This window comes from Staurois parvus, unplaced genomic scaffold (assembly GCF_062004578.1).
Source record: "Staurois parvus isolate SC_StPar_1 unplaced genomic scaffold, SC_StPar_1.0 ptg000018l, whole genome shotgun sequence".
Lineage (NCBI taxonomy): Eukaryota > Metazoa > Chordata > Amphibia > Anura > Ranidae > Staurois > Staurois parvus.
Genome location: NW_028317814.1, coordinates 12,834,796 through 12,853,674, shown reverse-complemented (window position 1 = coordinate 12,853,674; position 18,879 = coordinate 12,834,796). Strand labels below are relative to the sequence as shown.

Below are 18,879 nucleotides of genomic sequence, written 5' to 3'. Positions count from 1 at the left end.
AAATGCATGGTGCCTACAGTGAAACATAGTGGTGGCAATGTCCTTCTGTGCTGCCGCATGAGTGCTGCTGGTGTCGGGGAGCTGAATTTAATTCATGGTATCATGAATTCACTGATGTACTGCTCTGTATTGAAAGAGAAGTTGTGCACTTTTCCAACATGACAATGATCCAAAACACACATCTAAGGCCACTGTTGCATTTCTGAAGAACAAGGTGAAAGTGATTCAGTGGCCAAGTATGTCTCCTGATCTGAACCCAATCGAACACCTATGGGGAAATCTTAAAAGACAAGTTGAGCATCACTTTCCATCCAGCATCCAGGCTCTAAGAGGTTGTTCTCGAAGAATGGAAAAATGTAGATGTTGCAATGTTGCCAACTTGTTCATTCCAAGCTTAGAAGACTTGGTGCTGTCCTTACAAATCATGGAGGTCATACAAAATACTAGATATAGTAGTTTTTGTTGTGGGGTGTATTCATTTTTGCATCAACTAATTGGAGTAAAACTGAAGATTTTGTAATCTACGTTATACTATTAACCTTACTTTCATGTAATGAGCAAAACAAATGTTACATAAAACTCAGTTTTGCCAACATTTTGGAAATTGTTCTTGTGTTGAGATGTTGAATAAAATCTTACTTTTCAAAAGGGGTGTACTCATTTATGCTGAGCACTGCATATATGGAATGCCTTTAAATTCTCAGTAGCACATAATGGTGTGATTTTATATAAAGTTTTATTACAGCCCAGTAAACATCAAATAGGAAAGTCCAACAGTTACTTATGGTGTCATTGAGTAAAAATGACAATTTTCAATTACGGAAGGTGTTGTGTAGTCTTTACTCAGTATGGTCTATAACTGAAAACAACCCTCAACAAAGAGCAGAGCCCACAACCCCAATTACCATGGCACTTTGTTGCCATTTTGGTTTGAAGGTCACGCTGCTGACAATAAACTGTACATGAATCCATGTTTCTAGGAAGTAGCAGAAGTCCATGGCCTTATCACACTGGTGTCCCTGTTTTGGCTCTCCTCACTTTAAGCTCCTTTTGGAGCTCATGATCAGATTCCCGTAATCTCCCAATGTCCAGCATGGGCTCTGTTAAAGGCTTTCCTTCTTTCTGCAACTGAGCCAGAGCAATAGCCCTCAGTAGTGGTGGGTATGGCACATAGCGGACAGGTTCTGGCTCCGGCAGAGGGATAAATTGCTTGAAGTTCTCTTCTTCATGCCGTGGTATAAGACGCCAGTCATGGTACATGACTTTGCTGATCTCCTGCTCTTCAGGCACGGTTTTACCTGGGTGAATGAAGAAGATGACCATCAATATAAGATCATCAAGTCACTCTACCTAAGATAGGCTCTGCTTATGATCCTGGATGAGAAATACGCTATATGGCCAAAGCTACAAGGACCCCACTCCAAATAATTGAGTGAATGTGTTTTAGTGAAGGGTACTGTTCATTCTACAATTCTCTAGCATACAAAGACATTTAGATTTGGATGTCAAGCCTACTACACACGGGCCAAATGTCGAGCGGTATTTTGGCATCTTCCAATTTTTATTGGATATTTGGCCCGATGTGGTAGCCGGTCTGTCAGAAGCCAGACGTTCGGTCGGCTTCTGTCAAAGAGGCATGATTGAAGAAGGTCTGCTGATCAGCTCCTGATCAGTGCTCTCAGCCAATGGCTGACAGTGTTGACCGAAGTGTTCTGTCCGGGATGGGGGGCATCCCTGTCAGAACCCAATAGCACAGCAGGGGAGCTCGCTGTACCAATATCGGATCATTAGTATACTATGACATACAAAGCCATCCACAACACTGCCCCAATTTACATATCTGATCTTATCTCTATCACCCAAACCGTACTCTTTGCTCCTCGCAAGACCTCCTACTCTCTAGCTCCCTTATCTCCTCCTCCCATGCTCATCTCCAAGACTTCTCCAAGGCATCACCCATTCTCTGGAACTCCCTACCCAAATCTATCAGACTATCACCTACTCTACTTACCTTTAGGCGATCATTAAAATCTCTCTCTTCAGGGAAGCCTATCCCGCCCTCTGCTAATACTGGAATCCTCTATGCTTCCAACCACTCCATCCCCCACAGTTTTACCTATTGTACCACTCACCCCTCCCTCCTAGATTGTAAGCTCCAAGGATCAGGGCCCTCAATTCCCTCTTGTATTGAACTGTATTGTTACTGTATTGTCTCCCACTATAATGTAAAGCGCTGAGCAAACCATTGGCGCTATAAAAATCCTATATAACAATAATAATTAGTACAGTGGCTCCTCCTGAGCTGTCCGTTTTTTTTCTCATTCAGTGTGTACCAGGCTTTAGTGCAAATAAAAAAAGTATCATGGACAATACTCGATTGTTCCTAAAGACATTCAGACAATTACAATCTGGTGGCAATTGTTCAATACGAATACCCTTAATTAACCTGAGATGTCCAACAAACTCATATGGGTTTGATGGTCAATAAATGTCCGCAAATCGTTAACCATATAGTGTACTTCACTCTCTTTCTTAACTACCTGCCGACCGCAGATAGCCGAATGACGGCTTCACTGCGGCCGGCCAGTTCTGAGTGGACGTCATATGACGTCCCCCCAGAACGCGCTCTCCTGCGCGCCCCAGGGGGCGCGCACCCGGCGATCTCCGTGATCGCTGTGTCCTACAGACACAGCTGATCATGTGATGTGGTAAAAGGCCAATCACAGCGCCTTTTACCACCTGATCAGCGGTGTCCAATGACACGCTGATCAGAGGGAAATGAAAGTGCCGGTTCTCGGCTGCACTTTCCTCACGCTGTCAGATCGTGAGGAAAGTACTGCCGAGAACCTGCAGTTGTCAGAGCGGGGATCGGCACCGATCATCAGGGCACTGATGATCAGTGCCCTGATGATCGGTGCCCAGCAGTGCCACCCGCAAGTTCCGCCCACCTGTGCCCAGCAGTGCGCCCACTAGCTCCGCCCACCTGTGCCCAGCAGATCACCCACCTGTGCCCAGCAGTGCATCCACCTGTGCCACTCTGCAGTGCCACCTACCTGTGCCCAGAAGTGCCACCTACATGTGCCCAACAGTGCCACCCACCTGTGCCCACCCACCTGTGCCCACCAGTGCCACCCACCTGTGCCCACCCACCAGTGCTGCCCACCAGTGCCACCCACCAGTGCAGCCCAGCAGTGCTGCCAGTCAGTGCCACCAGTCAGTGCCCAGGGGTTGTGCCAGTCAGTGCTGCCAGTCAGTGCCCAGCAGTGATGCCAGTCAGTGCCGTCTATCAGTACCCATCATCAGTGTCACCTATCAGTGCCACCTATCAGTGCTTCATATTAGTGCCGCCTATCCGTGACACCTCATTAGTGCTGTCTATCAGTGCCGCCTATCCGTGCCACCTCATTAGTACTGCCTATCAGTGCCCTTTAGTGCTGCCTATCAGTGCCCATCAGGGCCGCCTATCAGTGCCCATCAGTGCTGCCTCATTAACGCACATCAGTGAAGGAGAAAAAAATGCCTGTTTGAAAAATGTTATAATAGAAACAAAGAAACTTTTTTTTTTTTCAAATTTTTTGCACTTTTTTATTTATAGCGCAAAAAGTAAAGCGCCCAGTGGCGATTAAATACCACCAAAAGAAAGCTCTATTTGTGAGAAAAAAATTATCAAAATTTCATATGGGTACAATGTTGCATGACCGTGCAATTGTCAATCAAAGTGCGGCAGCGCTGAAAGCTGAAAATTGGCCTGGTAAATAAGGGGGTATAAGTGCCTGGTAGGCAAGTGGTTAAACAGCTTAGTTCATCAATTACTTTTCTACACTGTTTACCAAACTATTCACTGCAAACTCTACAAAGAATTAAAAGGAAACAATAGGGGTTATCTACTTAAACTGGAGGGTGCAAAAGCTGGTGCAGCTCTGCATAGAAACCAATCAGCTTCCAGGTTTTGTCAAAGCTTAATTGAACAAGCTGAAGTTAGAAGCTGATTGGCTACCATGCACAGCTGCACCAGATCCTGAACGCTCCAGTTTTAGTAAATCTATTCCTATGTATATGTGTAAGAATGTATACTAGAATTTGGAAAATTAATATAATGAGTTAGTTTGGCCAATTATTTTTTTTTTTCACATTTCATAACCCCTCATTTGCTGTGGCTTCAGTTTGTGTTGCTTGCCTATGAGTAAAAGGTCGGATGTTGCAATCAAATTTTATGGCATACTCCCTTTCAGATGCTATCATTTGAAGGCTGCACTGGGTTCTAAGCAGTCCTGCCAGAAAGACTTGCTTTTTTTTTTTTTCTTCAATAAAGTCATCTGCAGACAACAGGATCTATGAAAACAGAATTATATAACAAAATGCATCCCCAAGATTCCTCTACGTTGATATGTTCCCTCAAGACTAGCTGGACGGGATCATCAGAGAGCATGTACGCACGGTTTTAAGCAAACTCCCACACCCCTTCCTTTATAGAAAACAGTATTTTAGATGTCATCCAGACATTTTTACCACCAACCTTAATTATTAAACTAATTGTAAAGGATTGCTTTTTATTTTTTTTTAACCACTTCCTGTCCAGCTGTTGTATATAAACGGCCAGACGGTGGCAGTACAGGGTCGGGTAAACATTTATAAACAGCCTCCCCGCCCCCTGCTTGTGCGCACTCCCTGGGAGCACTGTGATCTAGTGCCCGCTGTGTCCTCCGGACACAGTGGAACACCGATCGTCGTATGGGACCTCTGTGCAAGGTACCGATCATGTAATCACTGATTGGCCAATCAGTGATCACATGCAGAGTATTAAGCAAGATGTTACTTCTGACATCATTGCTTACTACGTGTGAAATCTGTGAATGATCACAGAGGTCACATGGTACAAAGCTATTCACAACAGCCTTGTACCATGTGACAAGCTGTGACCAATCACAGCTCACACAGTAGTTCTCAATGGCTACAAGAATGCAGCCAGAGAGAAGGAGCAATGATTGCTTTTATAGCCTTTATGGGTGTAAAAGCAATCAGTGTAAAAAAAAAAAAAAAATCTTCATCACCCCCCACAAGTAGTAGTGTCACCATGGTGACACTGTACAGCTAGGGCGACAGTATGTTAACATAATAATAATAATAATAAAAAAATAAAATAAAAATGTACAAACAAATGTTTAAAAATTATAATTTTGGTTATAAACTAATTTGGGTTATTTATTTATTTGTTTTACTAAAAAGATAAACGGAATAAATTTTGGCCAAGATTTACGATTAAATATTATTTGCAAACTTTTGTAAGAAAAACACTTTTTTTCAAAATTTTGGGACTTTTTCATTTACATAGCAAAAAAAAATCTCAGTGGTGAATAAATACCACCAAAATAAAGCTTTATCTGTTTAAAAAAAATGCTAAAAAATTCATATGGGTACAGTGATGCATGACCGCGCAATTGTCATTCAAAGTGTGATAGCACTGAAAGCTGAAAATTGGCCTGGACAGGAAGGGGGTAAAAGTGTCCGGACTTGAAGTGGTTAAATAACAAACATGTTATACTTAACTGCTGTGTGCAATGGTTTTGCACAGAGCAGCCCCAATTCTCCTCTCCGTGAGTTCCCCTGCTGGCACTCCTGGCTCTTTGCCCCCACCGAGTGCCCTCATAGCAAGCATGCTTGCTTCCGAGCTGGCTCTGTGTGTCCATAGACGCACAGAGCGCGGCTCCTCCCTGGCTCTGATTGACAGCAGTGGGAACCAATGAGGAGGGAGAGAGCCAAGAGAACGGCTGCTCCTGTGCACACTGCTGGATTGAGATTGGGCTCAGGTGAGTACAAGGGGAAGCTACATGCAGAAGGTTTTTTTTACCTTAATACACATTAACTTTCCCTTAATAATTTCTTTGAACTAAAATATTAACATGGATTTCTATTAAACTTTTTACAGTATGTTTTTGGTCTGTTGCTTTTTTTTTAAATTTGTAATGACATTTAATGTACCAGGACCTACCGCGATATGTTAAATAACCCCAGGCTTGCCCATGGTCCATGTTCTGGAAGACACAAACACAAGTTAAAATATGTAAATTAAGATTAAAGAATGAGCACACTGTTAACAAAACCTAGCTAGTTTCATATATTATTTAGGAAAATCAAGCAAGTTGGCAAACATAACCTTTCAAATTTATCCATCCTCCTTCGGTCACCTTAGGTCTTCAGAGTTCTTCAGTGGTATTCTAGAATCCTGCAGCTATCTTCACTGGAGTACATCAAAGAAAACACCCCTTAAACCTCTTTATGTGTGCGTGCTCTTAGCTGACAGTCTTTCAATAACAACTCTAAATTATAATCTGTCCCTATCATAAGTATACACTGGAGGTTTAACTAAAGTTCTGCAAGATGTAGCTGGTACATCTATCATGAAATCAACAGCTCTCAGTTTGTGCTATCTAAACATACACTATATTGCCAAAAGTATTGGGACACCTGCCTTTACACACACATGAACTTTAATAGCATCTCAGTCTTAGTCCGTAGGGTTCAATATTGAGTTGGCCCCGCCCTTTGCAGCTATAACAGCTTCAACTCTTCTGGGAAGGCCGTCCACAAGGTTTAGGAGGGTGTCTATGGGAAGGTTTGATCATTCTTCCAGAAGCACATTTGTCAGGTCAGGCACGAATGTTGGATGAGAAGGCCTGGCTCACAGTCTCCGCTCTAGTTCATCCCAAAGGTGTTCTATGGGGTTGAGGTCAGGACTCTGTGCAGGCCAGTCAAGTTCCTCCACCCCAAACTCAATCATCCATGTCTTTATGGACCTTCTTTTGTGCACTGGTGCACAATCATGTTGGAACAAGAAGGGAACATACCCAAACTGTTCCCACAAAGTTGGGAGCATGAAATTGTCCAAAATATCTTGGTATGCTGATGCCTTAAGAGTTCCCTTCACTGGAACTAAGGAGCCAAGCCCAACCCCTGAAAAACAACCCCACACCGTAATCCCCCCTCCACCAAACTTTACACTTGGCACAATGCAGTCAGGCAAGTACCGTTTTACTGGCAACCGCCAAACCCAGACACGTCCACTGGATTACCAGACAGAGAAACATCTCCACTGCTCTAGAGTCCAGTGGTGGCATGCTTTACACTACTGCATTCAATGCTTTGGATTGTACTTGGTGATGTAATGCCCGGATGCAGCTGCTTGGCCATGGAAACCCATTCCATGAAGCTCTCTACACACTGTTGTTGTGCTAATCTAAAGGCCACACAAAGTATGGAGGCCTTTAGCTACTTACTCTGCAGACAGTTGGCGACATCTGTACACTGTGCGATTCAGCATTCGCTGACCCCACTCTGTCATTTTACGTGGCCTACCACTTTGTGGCTGAGTTGCTGTTCTTCCCAGTTTGTTATAATACCACTAACAGTTGACCATGGAATATTTCGTAGTAAGGAAATATCACGGATGGACTTACTGCACAGGTGGCAACCTATCACAGGACCACACTTCAATACACTGAGCTCCTGAGAGTGACCCATTCTTTCACAAATGTTTGTAGAAGGAGTCTGCATGCCTAGGTGATGATTTTATACACCTGTGGCCATGAAAATGATTGGAACCCCTGAATCCAATGATTTAGAGGGGTGTCCCAATACTTTTGGCAATATAGTGTATATGCTGGAGCAGGGTGGATAAAAATCAATGATTTTTTAAAAAAAAATCTGATTTGTTTTTATTTAAATCTGATTTTTTTTATTTAAAATCGGATTTTTTTGAATAAAATGCTTTTTGAGAAAAATATATTACCATCCAAAGGTTATTCCATCATGAAATAAAGATTAGTTTTTTAATTATGTAGAATAAGGCTGTATATGTTTAATTTTTTTTGGTAAATAAATTCCATTACTACATTCACAATGTCATGCTCTTCCAGAGGTTTTTGTAAGATTATTGGGCAGTTTCTCTGCCTACAAGATATTATCACAGATGCTTGGTTTACTTTTGCAGTTCTCAAAACTGAATTTTACTCAGCGGAGATCACATGCCTCTTCTTCACAGCAAAAATGTTATAACATGAACAGAGTTAAGAAAAAGACCTTAATCCTAACTTCTACAAACCTAAGAATACAGAATCAACCCCTTCACTGCTAAGTTTCAAGAAGTTCAGTGAATAGAATAGAAACAATATTTTTCTGATTGTTTGGAGTGGAATAGATCTGCACAAGAAGAAAGTGAAACTAAGTGTGAGGAGGAAGGGGCTGACAGTCTAAGTTTCTTAAAATATATATATTTTGTTTAGCCAAATTAGTTACCAAACATGGATGTTTGTTTAAGGAAATCACATATGCTGGAATGTTATTGTTTCAGTTGAATAAATCTATTTAAATTGTTATTATTAAGGTAATGATTATTTTTCTCCTTCCTAAGTACAACAGAAAAGTTGTCCAAATATGAATGATTAACCTATTAAACTGGGGATAAAAAAACTAATATGAAAAGTTGTTATTCTAAAAATCTTCATCTACTTGCATATTAAAGATATACCAGCAAGAATCAGTCTTTATGTAGAAAACTAGGATTTAAATCAAGCCTTACTGACTAGTGATTTAAATTGTGATTTAACTCAGTTTGATTTAAATCAAATCCACCCTGTACTGGAGTATTTGTTACATCTGAACCTATGTCACCATACAATAAATAATTTACTATAAGAATAGTGATATGTAGAACTGTAGGGAAAATTATGGCAATAGATCTAGGAAGGTTCTATGTATTATTAAAAGAGCAACCTCAATGACCCTTTACCATCCCTGTGTTCTATTTTTGTTCCCCTCCTATCTTGTTAGCAGGGTTACCTTCAAAATACATACTTACACATCCAGCTGATATAGTGTTGTCCTGGGTCAAACCACCGATCCACTGCAGCATTCCAGGTCTTGCTCCACCATCTCATTTACTTACAACATCAGGGGGGAACTATCTATTTTGGGTTCTTGTAGCTGGCCTCATGATGGCATGCATGTTTCACTTCATCAGGGGGCTGGCTGCAAGAACCAGAGCCTCAGCAAGCCCCCTGATGACGTGGCATTGTAAAGTACCCCAAGGCCTCCCTCCCTTGATGCACCAGGAGGGAAAAAAAAAATGAAATGAGGTTCCCATGGCATCACCACAGCCCCATATTACACATGACCCCACCTTGGCTTCTAGCCCACAAAAATGAACACAACATGCAGAAGACGTAAGAGGCAGGCAAGCAAGTGTGCTGTCTTCTCTACCATGTCCATGTGTGCAGTATCCTTAAGGGCTGATTCACACTAGAATGCTGCGCGGGTTTCGTGCACCGCATTCTGAATGCGCTGCCCTTGCGACCTGCAGTGGGTGTCAGTGCAATATTACTGACACAGTAAACGCAGTGCATTGGCCCACACCACATTGCATGGTACAAAAGTACCATGCAATCCAGTTGTAGTGCGTTTACAAAAGTAGTGCATGCACTAATTTAGGTGCAGTGCAGTACAATTTCAGCCCATTTAAAATGAATAGGCTGAAATCGTACTGCACATAACTGCATATGAATCGTACAGGAACGTGCAGCGCATACCGGTGCGATTCCTAGTGTGAATCAGTCCTTAGAGTCTGATGAGCTTAAATACCATGGTGTGTATTCTGGCTAAGATTGTCAGCGCCACTTTCTACCCTCTCAATTTTTCAGGACGGCGGTCATGATCTTCTGAACTCTCCCTCACCTCAGCTCTGTAATCCACTTTGACCTTAGTAATATTCCAGTAGCAAGGCTCATTGAATTGCTCCAGCCAGGACTTCTTGGTCACCTCTATGTTCTTACATGCAGGGTTTACAAACAAATGGGGCACATTGAGAACTGGCTATATATATATATATATATATATATATATATAGTCTTTTGGCGCAAGCTACCATTTCAGATTAGTGTTTGGCAGCTTTTTTGGAGGACCAGAAGAGGGTATCTGCAAGGTTAGGCCTTGTGTTCTTACATGTAGAGTTTACAAGCAAATTTGACTCATTGAGAGTTGGCACTATATAAATTGTCTTTTGGTGCTTGCTAACATTACAGATCAACTTTTTGCATCATTGCAAATCACACATATATGTCTACATTGCGTTGTTGATTGATCTCTTATTGCGCAGGTCTTCTCCAAGATGCAGGGTCAGAAGGTATGCTGGAAGCTCTGAGTTCAGCTGGGTATACTTACTCCTTAGAGCCACACTCTGTGCCATGGAGCATTACCTGGAGAAGAGAGATGCCTGCTGACTGGACATGTGTAGTAAGTTGTGATTGGAACAGACAACACGTTTTTGTATTAGAGCCGCTTATATTTAAAGTGGAAGGATCAGTCAACTCCAAACTGATATTTTAGTTCTTTGTAGGTGCTGCTGAGATAAAATGCCTGTTAGTTCTTTATATCTCCTGGGGATTCTCTTATTGAGATCTTTGTTGAGCATCACAGGTTTTCACAACTGATGTGGCCATTATGAGATGTCCCATTCTCTCTATTGGGTTTTCATATTTATTCTAGACTGCGGAAAACATAGCCAGAGCAAAGGTGGCCAGGAACAGTCATGGATTATAGCAGGAAGATCTCCCTGTAAGAGCAATCAAGATCTAAGAAAGAAACCTGGGGCAGTCTCAGTCTGCCAGACGTCACCTGCAATAAAATATCCATCTGAGAGGGTTAGTCCTATTTGAGGAAATCTGTACTATTATTATTATGCAGGATTTATATAGCGCCAGCAGTTTGCACAAAGGATGACAGTACAGTTACAATACAAATTAATACAGGAGGGATCAGAGGGCCCTGCTCAGTAGAGCTTACAATCTAAGAGGGAGGGTCAATTGATACAAAAAGTAATAACTGCGGGGGATGGGCTGATAGAGAAAAATACATGTACCGTTGCTAGGAGGGGGCAGGATAAGCCTCTCTTAAGAGATGAGGTTTTTAGGGATTGTCTAAAAGTGGACAGGGTAGGAGATAGTCGGACACATTGGGGAAGGGAGTTTCAGAGGATGGGAGTACCTTTGGAAAAGTACTGAAGGCAAGAATAAGAGGAGGTAACAAAGGAGCTGGAGAGCAGGAGGTCTTGGGAGGAAGGAAAAGAACTGGAAGACTGGAATTTTGAGACTAGGTTAGTGATGTAGCTGGGGGCTGAGTTGTGGATGGCTTTAGAAGTTGTTGTAAGTACCTTGAATTTAATTAGTTGAGTAAGCGGAAGCCAGTGGAGGTATTGTCAGAGAGGGGTGGAGGACACTGAATGGAAGCCAGTAGAGGGATTGTCAGAGAGGGGTGGAGGACACTGAATGGAAGCCAGTGGAGGGATTGTCAGAGAGGGGTGGAGGACACTGAATGGAAGCCAGTGGAGGGATTGGCAGAGAGGGGTGGAGGACACTGAATGGGGGCCAGTGGAGGGATTGGCAGAGAGCGGTGGAGGACACTGAATGGAAGTCAGTGGAGGGATTGGCAGAGAGGGGTGGAGGACACTGAATGGAAGCCAGTGGAGGGATTGGCAGAGAGGGGTGGAGAACACTGAATGGAAGCCAGTGGAGGGATTGGCAGAGAGGGATGGAGAACACTGAATGGATGCCAGTGGAGGGATTGGCAGAGAGGGGTGGAGGACACTGAATGGAAGCCAGTGGAGGGATTGGCAGAGAGGGGTGGAGGACACTGAATGGAAGCCAGTGGAGGGATTGGCAGAGAGGGGTGGAGGACACTGAATGGAGGCCAGTAGAGGGATTGGCAGAGAGGGGTGGAGGACACTGAATGGAGGCCAGTGGAGGGATTGGCAGAGAGGGGTGGCAGACACTGAACAATTGGTAAGAGCAAATAGGAGCTGTCAGTACTAAAGTCTCTTTTGGAAATTCTAGTTGCTGGACTATTATGCTAACCCAAAGGCTTTCAGTACTTTGAGTCAATAACTCAGATTAGATGAGCCGTTCTGATTTTTCTCTGGGTTCATTAGCTAAATTCTTGCCCTAGGTTGGAAGTAGAGATGAGCGAATCGAACCAGGCGAAGTGGAATTCGTTTCGAATTTCAGGAAAAATTCGATTCGTGCCGAATCCGAATATTAGCCAACTTCGGATGCACGAATCGAATTTTTCCCGATCAGCCGGCAAAAAGTGTCCCTGCAGAGAGCTCCACTATTTCTGACAGTTCTCTGACAGTTCCTTCACATTTACAGCGGTTGAAACATTGTATCTATTTGTTTCCATTTAGGATACAGATGTTTTTATTCGGAAACAGATACAATGTTTCAACCGCTGTAAATGTGAAGGAACTGTCAGAGAACTGTCAGAAATAGCGGAGCTCTCTGCAGATACACTTTTTGCTGTACTGGAATACTTCTTCTTTTCAATTCTTCTTTTCATTCTTCTCATTCTTCTTTTCATTCTTCTTTTCATTCTTCTTCTCATTCTTCTTTTCATTCTTCTTCTTTTCATTCTTCTTTTCATTCTTCTCATTCTTCTTTTCATTCTTCTTTTCATTCTTCTTCTTCTTCTTCTTTTCATTCTTCTTCTTTTCATTCTTCTTCTTCTTCTTTTCATTCTTCTTTTCATTCTTCTTTTCATTCTTCTTTTCATTCTTCTTCTTCTTCTTTTCATTCTTCTTCTTCTTCTTTTCATTCTTCTTCTTCTTCTTCTTTTCATTCTTCTTCTTCTTTTCATTCTTCTTCTTCTTCTTTTCATTCTTCTTTTCATTCTTCTTCTTCTTCTTTTCATTCTTCTTCTTCTTCTTTTCATTCTTCTTTTCATTCTTCTTCTTCTTCTTTTCATTCTTCTTTTCATTCTTCTTCTTCTTCTTTTCATTCTTCTCATTCTTCTTTTCATTCTTCTTTTCATTCTTCTTCTTCTTCTTTTCATTCTTCTTCTTTTCATTCTTCTTCTTCTTCTTCTTCGTTGTGCCCCGTGACTGCCCAAATGAGTGAAGTGTGCGGTGATTCTAAGATCGACGGCACTCATCTGCATGTCATACTGACTGACAGTATTATTTCTCTTCCCCAGCAGACTCCAAGGGCATTTAAATTAAAGGTACAGTGTTCTGCACTAATATAAAGGCTCTCTGAAGCCTAGAAACCCTTTTAATAAGTTAAATTCGCAGCGAATAAATTCGCATTGAATCAAATTTCTCCCGCAAATTCGGCGAATCAGCCGAATTGAATTTTTGAATAATTCGCTCATCTCTAGTTGGAAGCTCTGAATTTATTGATGCCAAAAATAGCCAAACAACAAACATTTTCAGGGGAAGGTCAGTAATGAAGGCATCCAGGCTGTGTCAGTACTGGTTTCCTTTATGTTATTATGTTAAAAAGAGAATAATACATTCTAATAATTCATATTTTATGAGAAAAGGTTTCCATTGTATTCTTTTTATGGCACCACCTTTGTGCACAAACAGCAAGCCACTGCACACAATGTAATTCTCACACACTGTTTTCTGTAATTCCTTTTACCTATATGCAGAATACATTTTTTAAACCTGAATGCCAAATGCTAAGCATGTATATAATGTCATCATGTAATCTGGTAAGTATTCAGTAAACTATAATCAATGTATCATAAAACTAGCATACAGTGTTAAAGTGGAATTTCACACAAAAGAGGGAGTTCTTTTTTTTTGCCGCCAACTCACCCCCCAACATGTTTGGTCATACGTTGTTACGTTACGGTCATACTGGGGGGGGGGGTCGAGCGGGTATCTAGTTTTGACAGGTATCTGCTCCCACTTCCACTTGGATCGCTTAGGCAATCCGAGTGAAACTTCGCCCAGGCGATCCAAGAGAAACTTCACCCCCACCCCCCTCTTAACCCGCAACATTTTGGGACACATCACAAGTCCCAGAAAGCTGCAAGACCATTCACAAAGTGCAGCTCAACTTGTGCATGCGCAGTAGGTAGCTGGCTGTGAAGCTGTTAGGGCTCACTGCGCACTTCAATTAATAAACATGCTTGCACCGGGCTGCCAAAGACCAGTGAGTAACCAGCCCAGGTGAGGGCGGCACTTGATCCATGGATATCTAAATATCCTTATAATGAAAGTCAGTAGCTACAGTATTTGTAGCTGCTGACTTTTAATTTTTTGGGGGGACTTTGAAAATCCTCTGACTTGATATCAGCCTGCACAGGGGGCACTAAGACTGAGAGAGGTATTCTGAGCTTATCATGGCTAACACTGGGAGCAGCCTCCAAGGGTGGGAATCAGAGGGATGAGATCATCAGTATTGGGCAGGGTGGATAAAAATCAATGCTTTTTTTAAAAAATCTGATTTTTTTATTTAAATCGGATTTTTTTTTAATAAAATGCTTTTTGAGGAAAATATATTACCATCCAAAGGTTATTCCATCATGAAATAAAGATTAGTTTTTTAATTATGTAGAATAAGGCTGTATATGTTTAATTTTTTGGGTAAATAAATTCCATGAATCCATTCACAATGTCTTGCTCTTCCAGAGGTTTTTGTAAGATTATTGGGCAGTTTCTCTGCCTACAAGATATTATCACAGATGCTTGGTTTACTTTTGCAGTTCTCAAAACTGAATTTGACTCAGCGGAGATCACATGCCTCTTCTTCACAGCAAAAATGTTTTAACATGAACAGAGTTAAGAAAAAGACCTTCATCCTAACTTCTACAAACCTATGAATACAGAATCAACCCCTTCACTGCTAAGTTTCAAGAAGTTCAGTGAATAGAATAGAAACAATATTTTTCTGATTGTTTGGAGTGGAATAGATCTGCACAAGAAAAAAGTGAAACTAAGTGTGAGGAGGAAGGGGCTGACAGTCTAAGTTTCTTAAAATATATATATTTTGTTTAGCCAAATTAGTAAATAAACATGGATGTTTGTTTAAGCAAATAACATATGCTGGAATGTTATTGTTTCAGTTGAATAAATCTATTTAAATTGTTATTATTAAGGTAATGATTATTTTTCTCCTTCCTAAGTACAACAGAAAAGTTGTCCAAATATGAATGATTAACCTATTAAACTGGGGATAAAAAAACTAATATGAAAAGTTGTTATTCTAAAAATCTTCATCTACTTGCATATTAAAGATATACCAGCAAGAATTAGTCTTTATGTAGAAAACTCTGATTTAAATCAAGCCTTACTGACTAGTGATTTAAATCGTAATTTAAATCAGTTTGATTTAAATCAAATCCACCCTGGTATTGGGGGATTAAGTAAGAAAATTGTTACTCTACCGGGACCAAAGAAGAGAATTTTTACCAAAACAACAGCAAAATTATACAACAAGAACACAAACAGTAACACTAGCACTGTAATAATAATATGTTATGAGGCAAAAAGAAGTATGTGTGTGTGTGTGTGGGGGGGGGGGGGGGGGATAAGGAGTGCACATAAGACCTACTACAAATATTTACTCAGAATGGTGATATAATGCCAGCTATTGAGAGCTGCTATCTTGGGGTGTCCTCTCTTCCTCTTAGATTTGGTTCACACCTGCAGATGCAACCAAATGCAGGTGCATTTCCATGTGTGGCATGAATGGCAGCCTGTTCATTTCCATGGACTGCTCTACACACGAGAAACACAGAAATTAAGTTCCGAACTCTTTTCATTCAGCTAACACAAAAATATTTATGGATTTTCCAATCGCTGTTTTTATATTCCAGGATGGTCTGGATCTATGTAAAGGGAAAGAAGAGCAAATGCTGATTCTGGTGGAGCCTAGAGAATTTCTCAAGAGTGTCTTCTATTACATTCAGGTAAAATTTGGAAAGGTGAAGAACATGCAGATTTATATATATTCTGTATCTGCCACCCCTCTCTGCCAATCCCTCCACTGGCTTCCCATTGCCCAACGGATAAAATTCAAAACATTAACAATAACATATAAAGCCATTTATAACTCTGCCCCAAATTACATCACCAATCTTGTCTCCAAATATCATCCAAACCGTACTCTCCGCTCCTTGCACGACCTTCTACTCTCTAGCTCCCTTGTCTCCTCCTCCCATGCTCATCTCCAGGACTTCTCCAGAGCTTCCCCCATGCTCTGGAACTCTCTACCCCAATTTATCAGAATATCGCCTACTCTGCTCACTTTTAGGTGATCTCTGAAAACCTATCTCTTCAGGAAAGCCTATCCTGCCCTCAGCTAATAATGGAATCTTCTACTCCTCCTACCAGTCCATCCCCCACAGTTACTAACTTTTGAACCACTAGCCCCTCCCTCTTAGATTGTAAGCTCCAAGGAGCAAGGCCCTCCTATCCCTCTTGTATTGTTGCTGTATTGTCTCCCGTTATATTGTAAAACGCTGAGAAAACTGTTGGCGCTATATAAATCCTGTATAATAATATACTAATAATAATATAGGGACCCATGGGGCATATAGCTCAATATCCATGTGCCATATGTACAATAATTGCATTTGCTGAGGTCAATTATAATAGATGTAAAAAAAGGTTTACAGTATGTGTCCTAGATTTTTTATTTTTTTGTGCTTAAAGTGTTACTAAACCCACAACAGTAAAATCAGTCTGTATATGCAGTAAATCATGCTTGTTATACTCACTGTGGAACCTAAGGGGTTAATCCTCTGCACTGTGTAAAAATTATGTTTGATCCAGACTTCTCTGATCCTCCCCTTCTACTGCTGTCCCCAATCCATCTGCTGATAGAACAGAGCCTTGGAGACAAGCTGCACATGCACAGTTTGGTGTGTATTGCTAGAGACCTTTTTTTATTTTCTTGGGAGAGTGCATATATCCAGCACAGGGTCAATAAGCACTGTCCAGACAGAGGTTTAGGGGTCATGCAGCCTCATAAGTCAGTCGGGAGAATGAAAACTCCTCCTACCATCTTTATCCAGTACTCTGCTGGACATTGATAGAAGTCTCAAGACTGCTCTACCCGCTGATAAAATAAAAGGTACTTAGCAGTTTATATTTACTAAAATAATTATATTTCCATGTTCTATGTACTGTGGGAGGCCAGATATAGTTAATGCAGGGTCCAGGGTTTAGTAACACTTTAAAGTGGAGTTCTACTCACTTGTCAAAAAATAACTCATTAGCTACAAAAACTGCTGACTTTTAAAAAACAGCCATTTACCTGTCCCTCGGTCCTGTGGTGTGTCTCCCGCAGCCCGTTTCACCGGCCGTCCTGGATTCCAGGAGGCCAGCAGGCCGTCATGTATTCCAGGAGGCCGGCATCTTCAGTGTGGGCACCCAGCTGTGATAGCTTGCGGCTTCACAGCCGGGTACCCACTGCACATGCGCGAGTAGTGCTGCACTTCCTGAATGGTCCTGTAGTCTTCTGGGACCTGTCACGTGTCCCAAAAGACTACAGAGAGGGAGGGAGGACAACTTCTGTTTCCAATCGCCTAGGCAATCAGACCGGAAATGGGAGCAGGTACCTGTCAAATTTGGGCACCCAAAGGTGCCAGTCCTTAATGGGGAGCGGGGGAGCAGTCCTTAAAGCGGAACTTCACCTTTTGGGAGGAGCTCCGCCTTAAGGCTCAGTTTACATCTGTGCGTTTAACTGCGTTTTTATCAAGTTCCTGTGAGTTATGTGTGGATCAGTTTATTAATTTCAGTGGGCTTCCCTACATGTAGGAATCATGGTAAAGAAGCCCCTGACCCCTGTTAAAAATTATGCCGCATCAAAACGTACCCTGCATTTCAGTATGTGTGAAAACAGACGCATGGGAGTGCCATTAGGAGTTGATAAATACTACTACTACTAATAATAATAATTAATTAATTCAGAAATATTGGCACTGCCACGTGTCTGCCAAAGGACAGCCCTTTTGTTACCATTTAGTAACTTATATAAAGAGAAGTACAGACTCCTGTAGTGTTGGCTCTGAAGAAGAGGTTGTGTCCTCGAAACGCGTTAGCCAGTTGGTCATCCAGGGTTCCATCGTATGGACTCAGATGTTGTTTGGATCATACACCTTGTTCAGTTTGACATACCTGTGTTATTATGTCCATTGTGAGTATGATACCTATTTTTGTTTCTTTAATACATTATTTTAAACGATAATGCACTAGGTCGGTGCGCCCTTTTTCTGTTTCTCCATTTGTATCCAGTGTATTCGGACCACCCCGGTCTGTTGAGGGCAGCAAGCAGTGCATATTCCAGAAAATTCCAGAACATTCTTATTAGGTCTACTGAGTCCTTTCCGAGCGCAGGAGTAAAGTGTTTGTTGTACAGGATGTTTTGCGTCAGGAAAGCGCACAATTTTGTTCACAACCAACAGTAGTGTGAATCTTACCTTAGAGAGACTTGAAGTAGTAAAATGTTGCTAAATGTCTATGTATATTTCAGTTGTTTTCATTTTGGGAGATTATACGTGGAAGTAGTTTAATTACAAAGGAATATGTAAGAAAAGGCATGTACTGTAGATGGATATAGAAAAGATATGAAGTATACAGATAGAACAAAGGGGAAAACAAGGGAGTGATGCGAACTGAACCCACATTTTCTTCCACTCAGGCTTTAGATCACCTGAGCAGCCATTTTTTTTAATAACAACAAAAAGGTACTTTTTTTACTCAAAAGAATGTCATGGTAAAATGTTCCCATATTGATTCATGTGCTTTCTAATTTGTAATGATAGATCCGCTTTCATTGGTATTAAAAGCATGGCATGATCGGGGTGGAGGTTGTGTTTAATCCTTTCACTGGAAAAAACAAGCAAAGGCCTGCATCTGGCCCCCGGGACACAGTTTGGAGACCACTGCCTTAGTCTATAAGCTAATAGCCACTACGCTGATCATGAACTTATGGCAGAGTGGTACCTGAGACTCTCCTAATTCATGAAGGGCCACAATCAGCAGCTGCCGATCATAACCAGTGAAAACATTGCCAAAGTGGTCTGGGTATGTGAGGTGAAAAA

General features: G+C 41.6%; 1 protein-coding gene across 1 annotated transcript; it reads right to left on the bottom strand.

Moving 5' to 3' along the window:
• Positions 1–1,005: 1,005 nt before the first annotated feature.
• On the bottom strand, positions 1,006–10,237 carry LOC149473088 (small ribosomal subunit protein mS34-like). The gene is made up of 4 exons (XM_089683791.1): positions 10,121–10,237; positions 9,727–9,819; positions 5,990–6,032; positions 1,006–1,298 (listed from the first exon to the last, which is right to left on the bottom strand). The coding sequence occupies exons 1-4, from the start codon at positions 10,235–10,237 to the stop codon at positions 1,006–1,008; spliced, it is 546 nt and encodes a 181-aa protein (XP_089539917.1).
• Positions 10,238–18,879: the final 8,642 nt, after the last annotated feature.

Excerpts from the sequence above, each read along its gene's own strand:
- LOC149473088 (XM_089683791.1), bottom strand. The coding sequence starts at position 10,237 with ATGGCACAGAGTGTGGCTCTAAGGAGTAAGTATACCCAGCTGAACTCA. Across the intron at positions 6,033-9,726 it reads AAGTGGATTACAGAGCTGAG|AACATGGACCATGGGCAAGC; the intron begins GTGAGGGAGAGT and ends TGTGTCTTCCAG. Across the intron at positions 1,299-5,989 it reads GGGTTATTTAACATATCGCG|GTAAAACCGTGCCTGAAGAG; the intron begins GTAGGTCCTGGT and ends TCATTCACCCAG.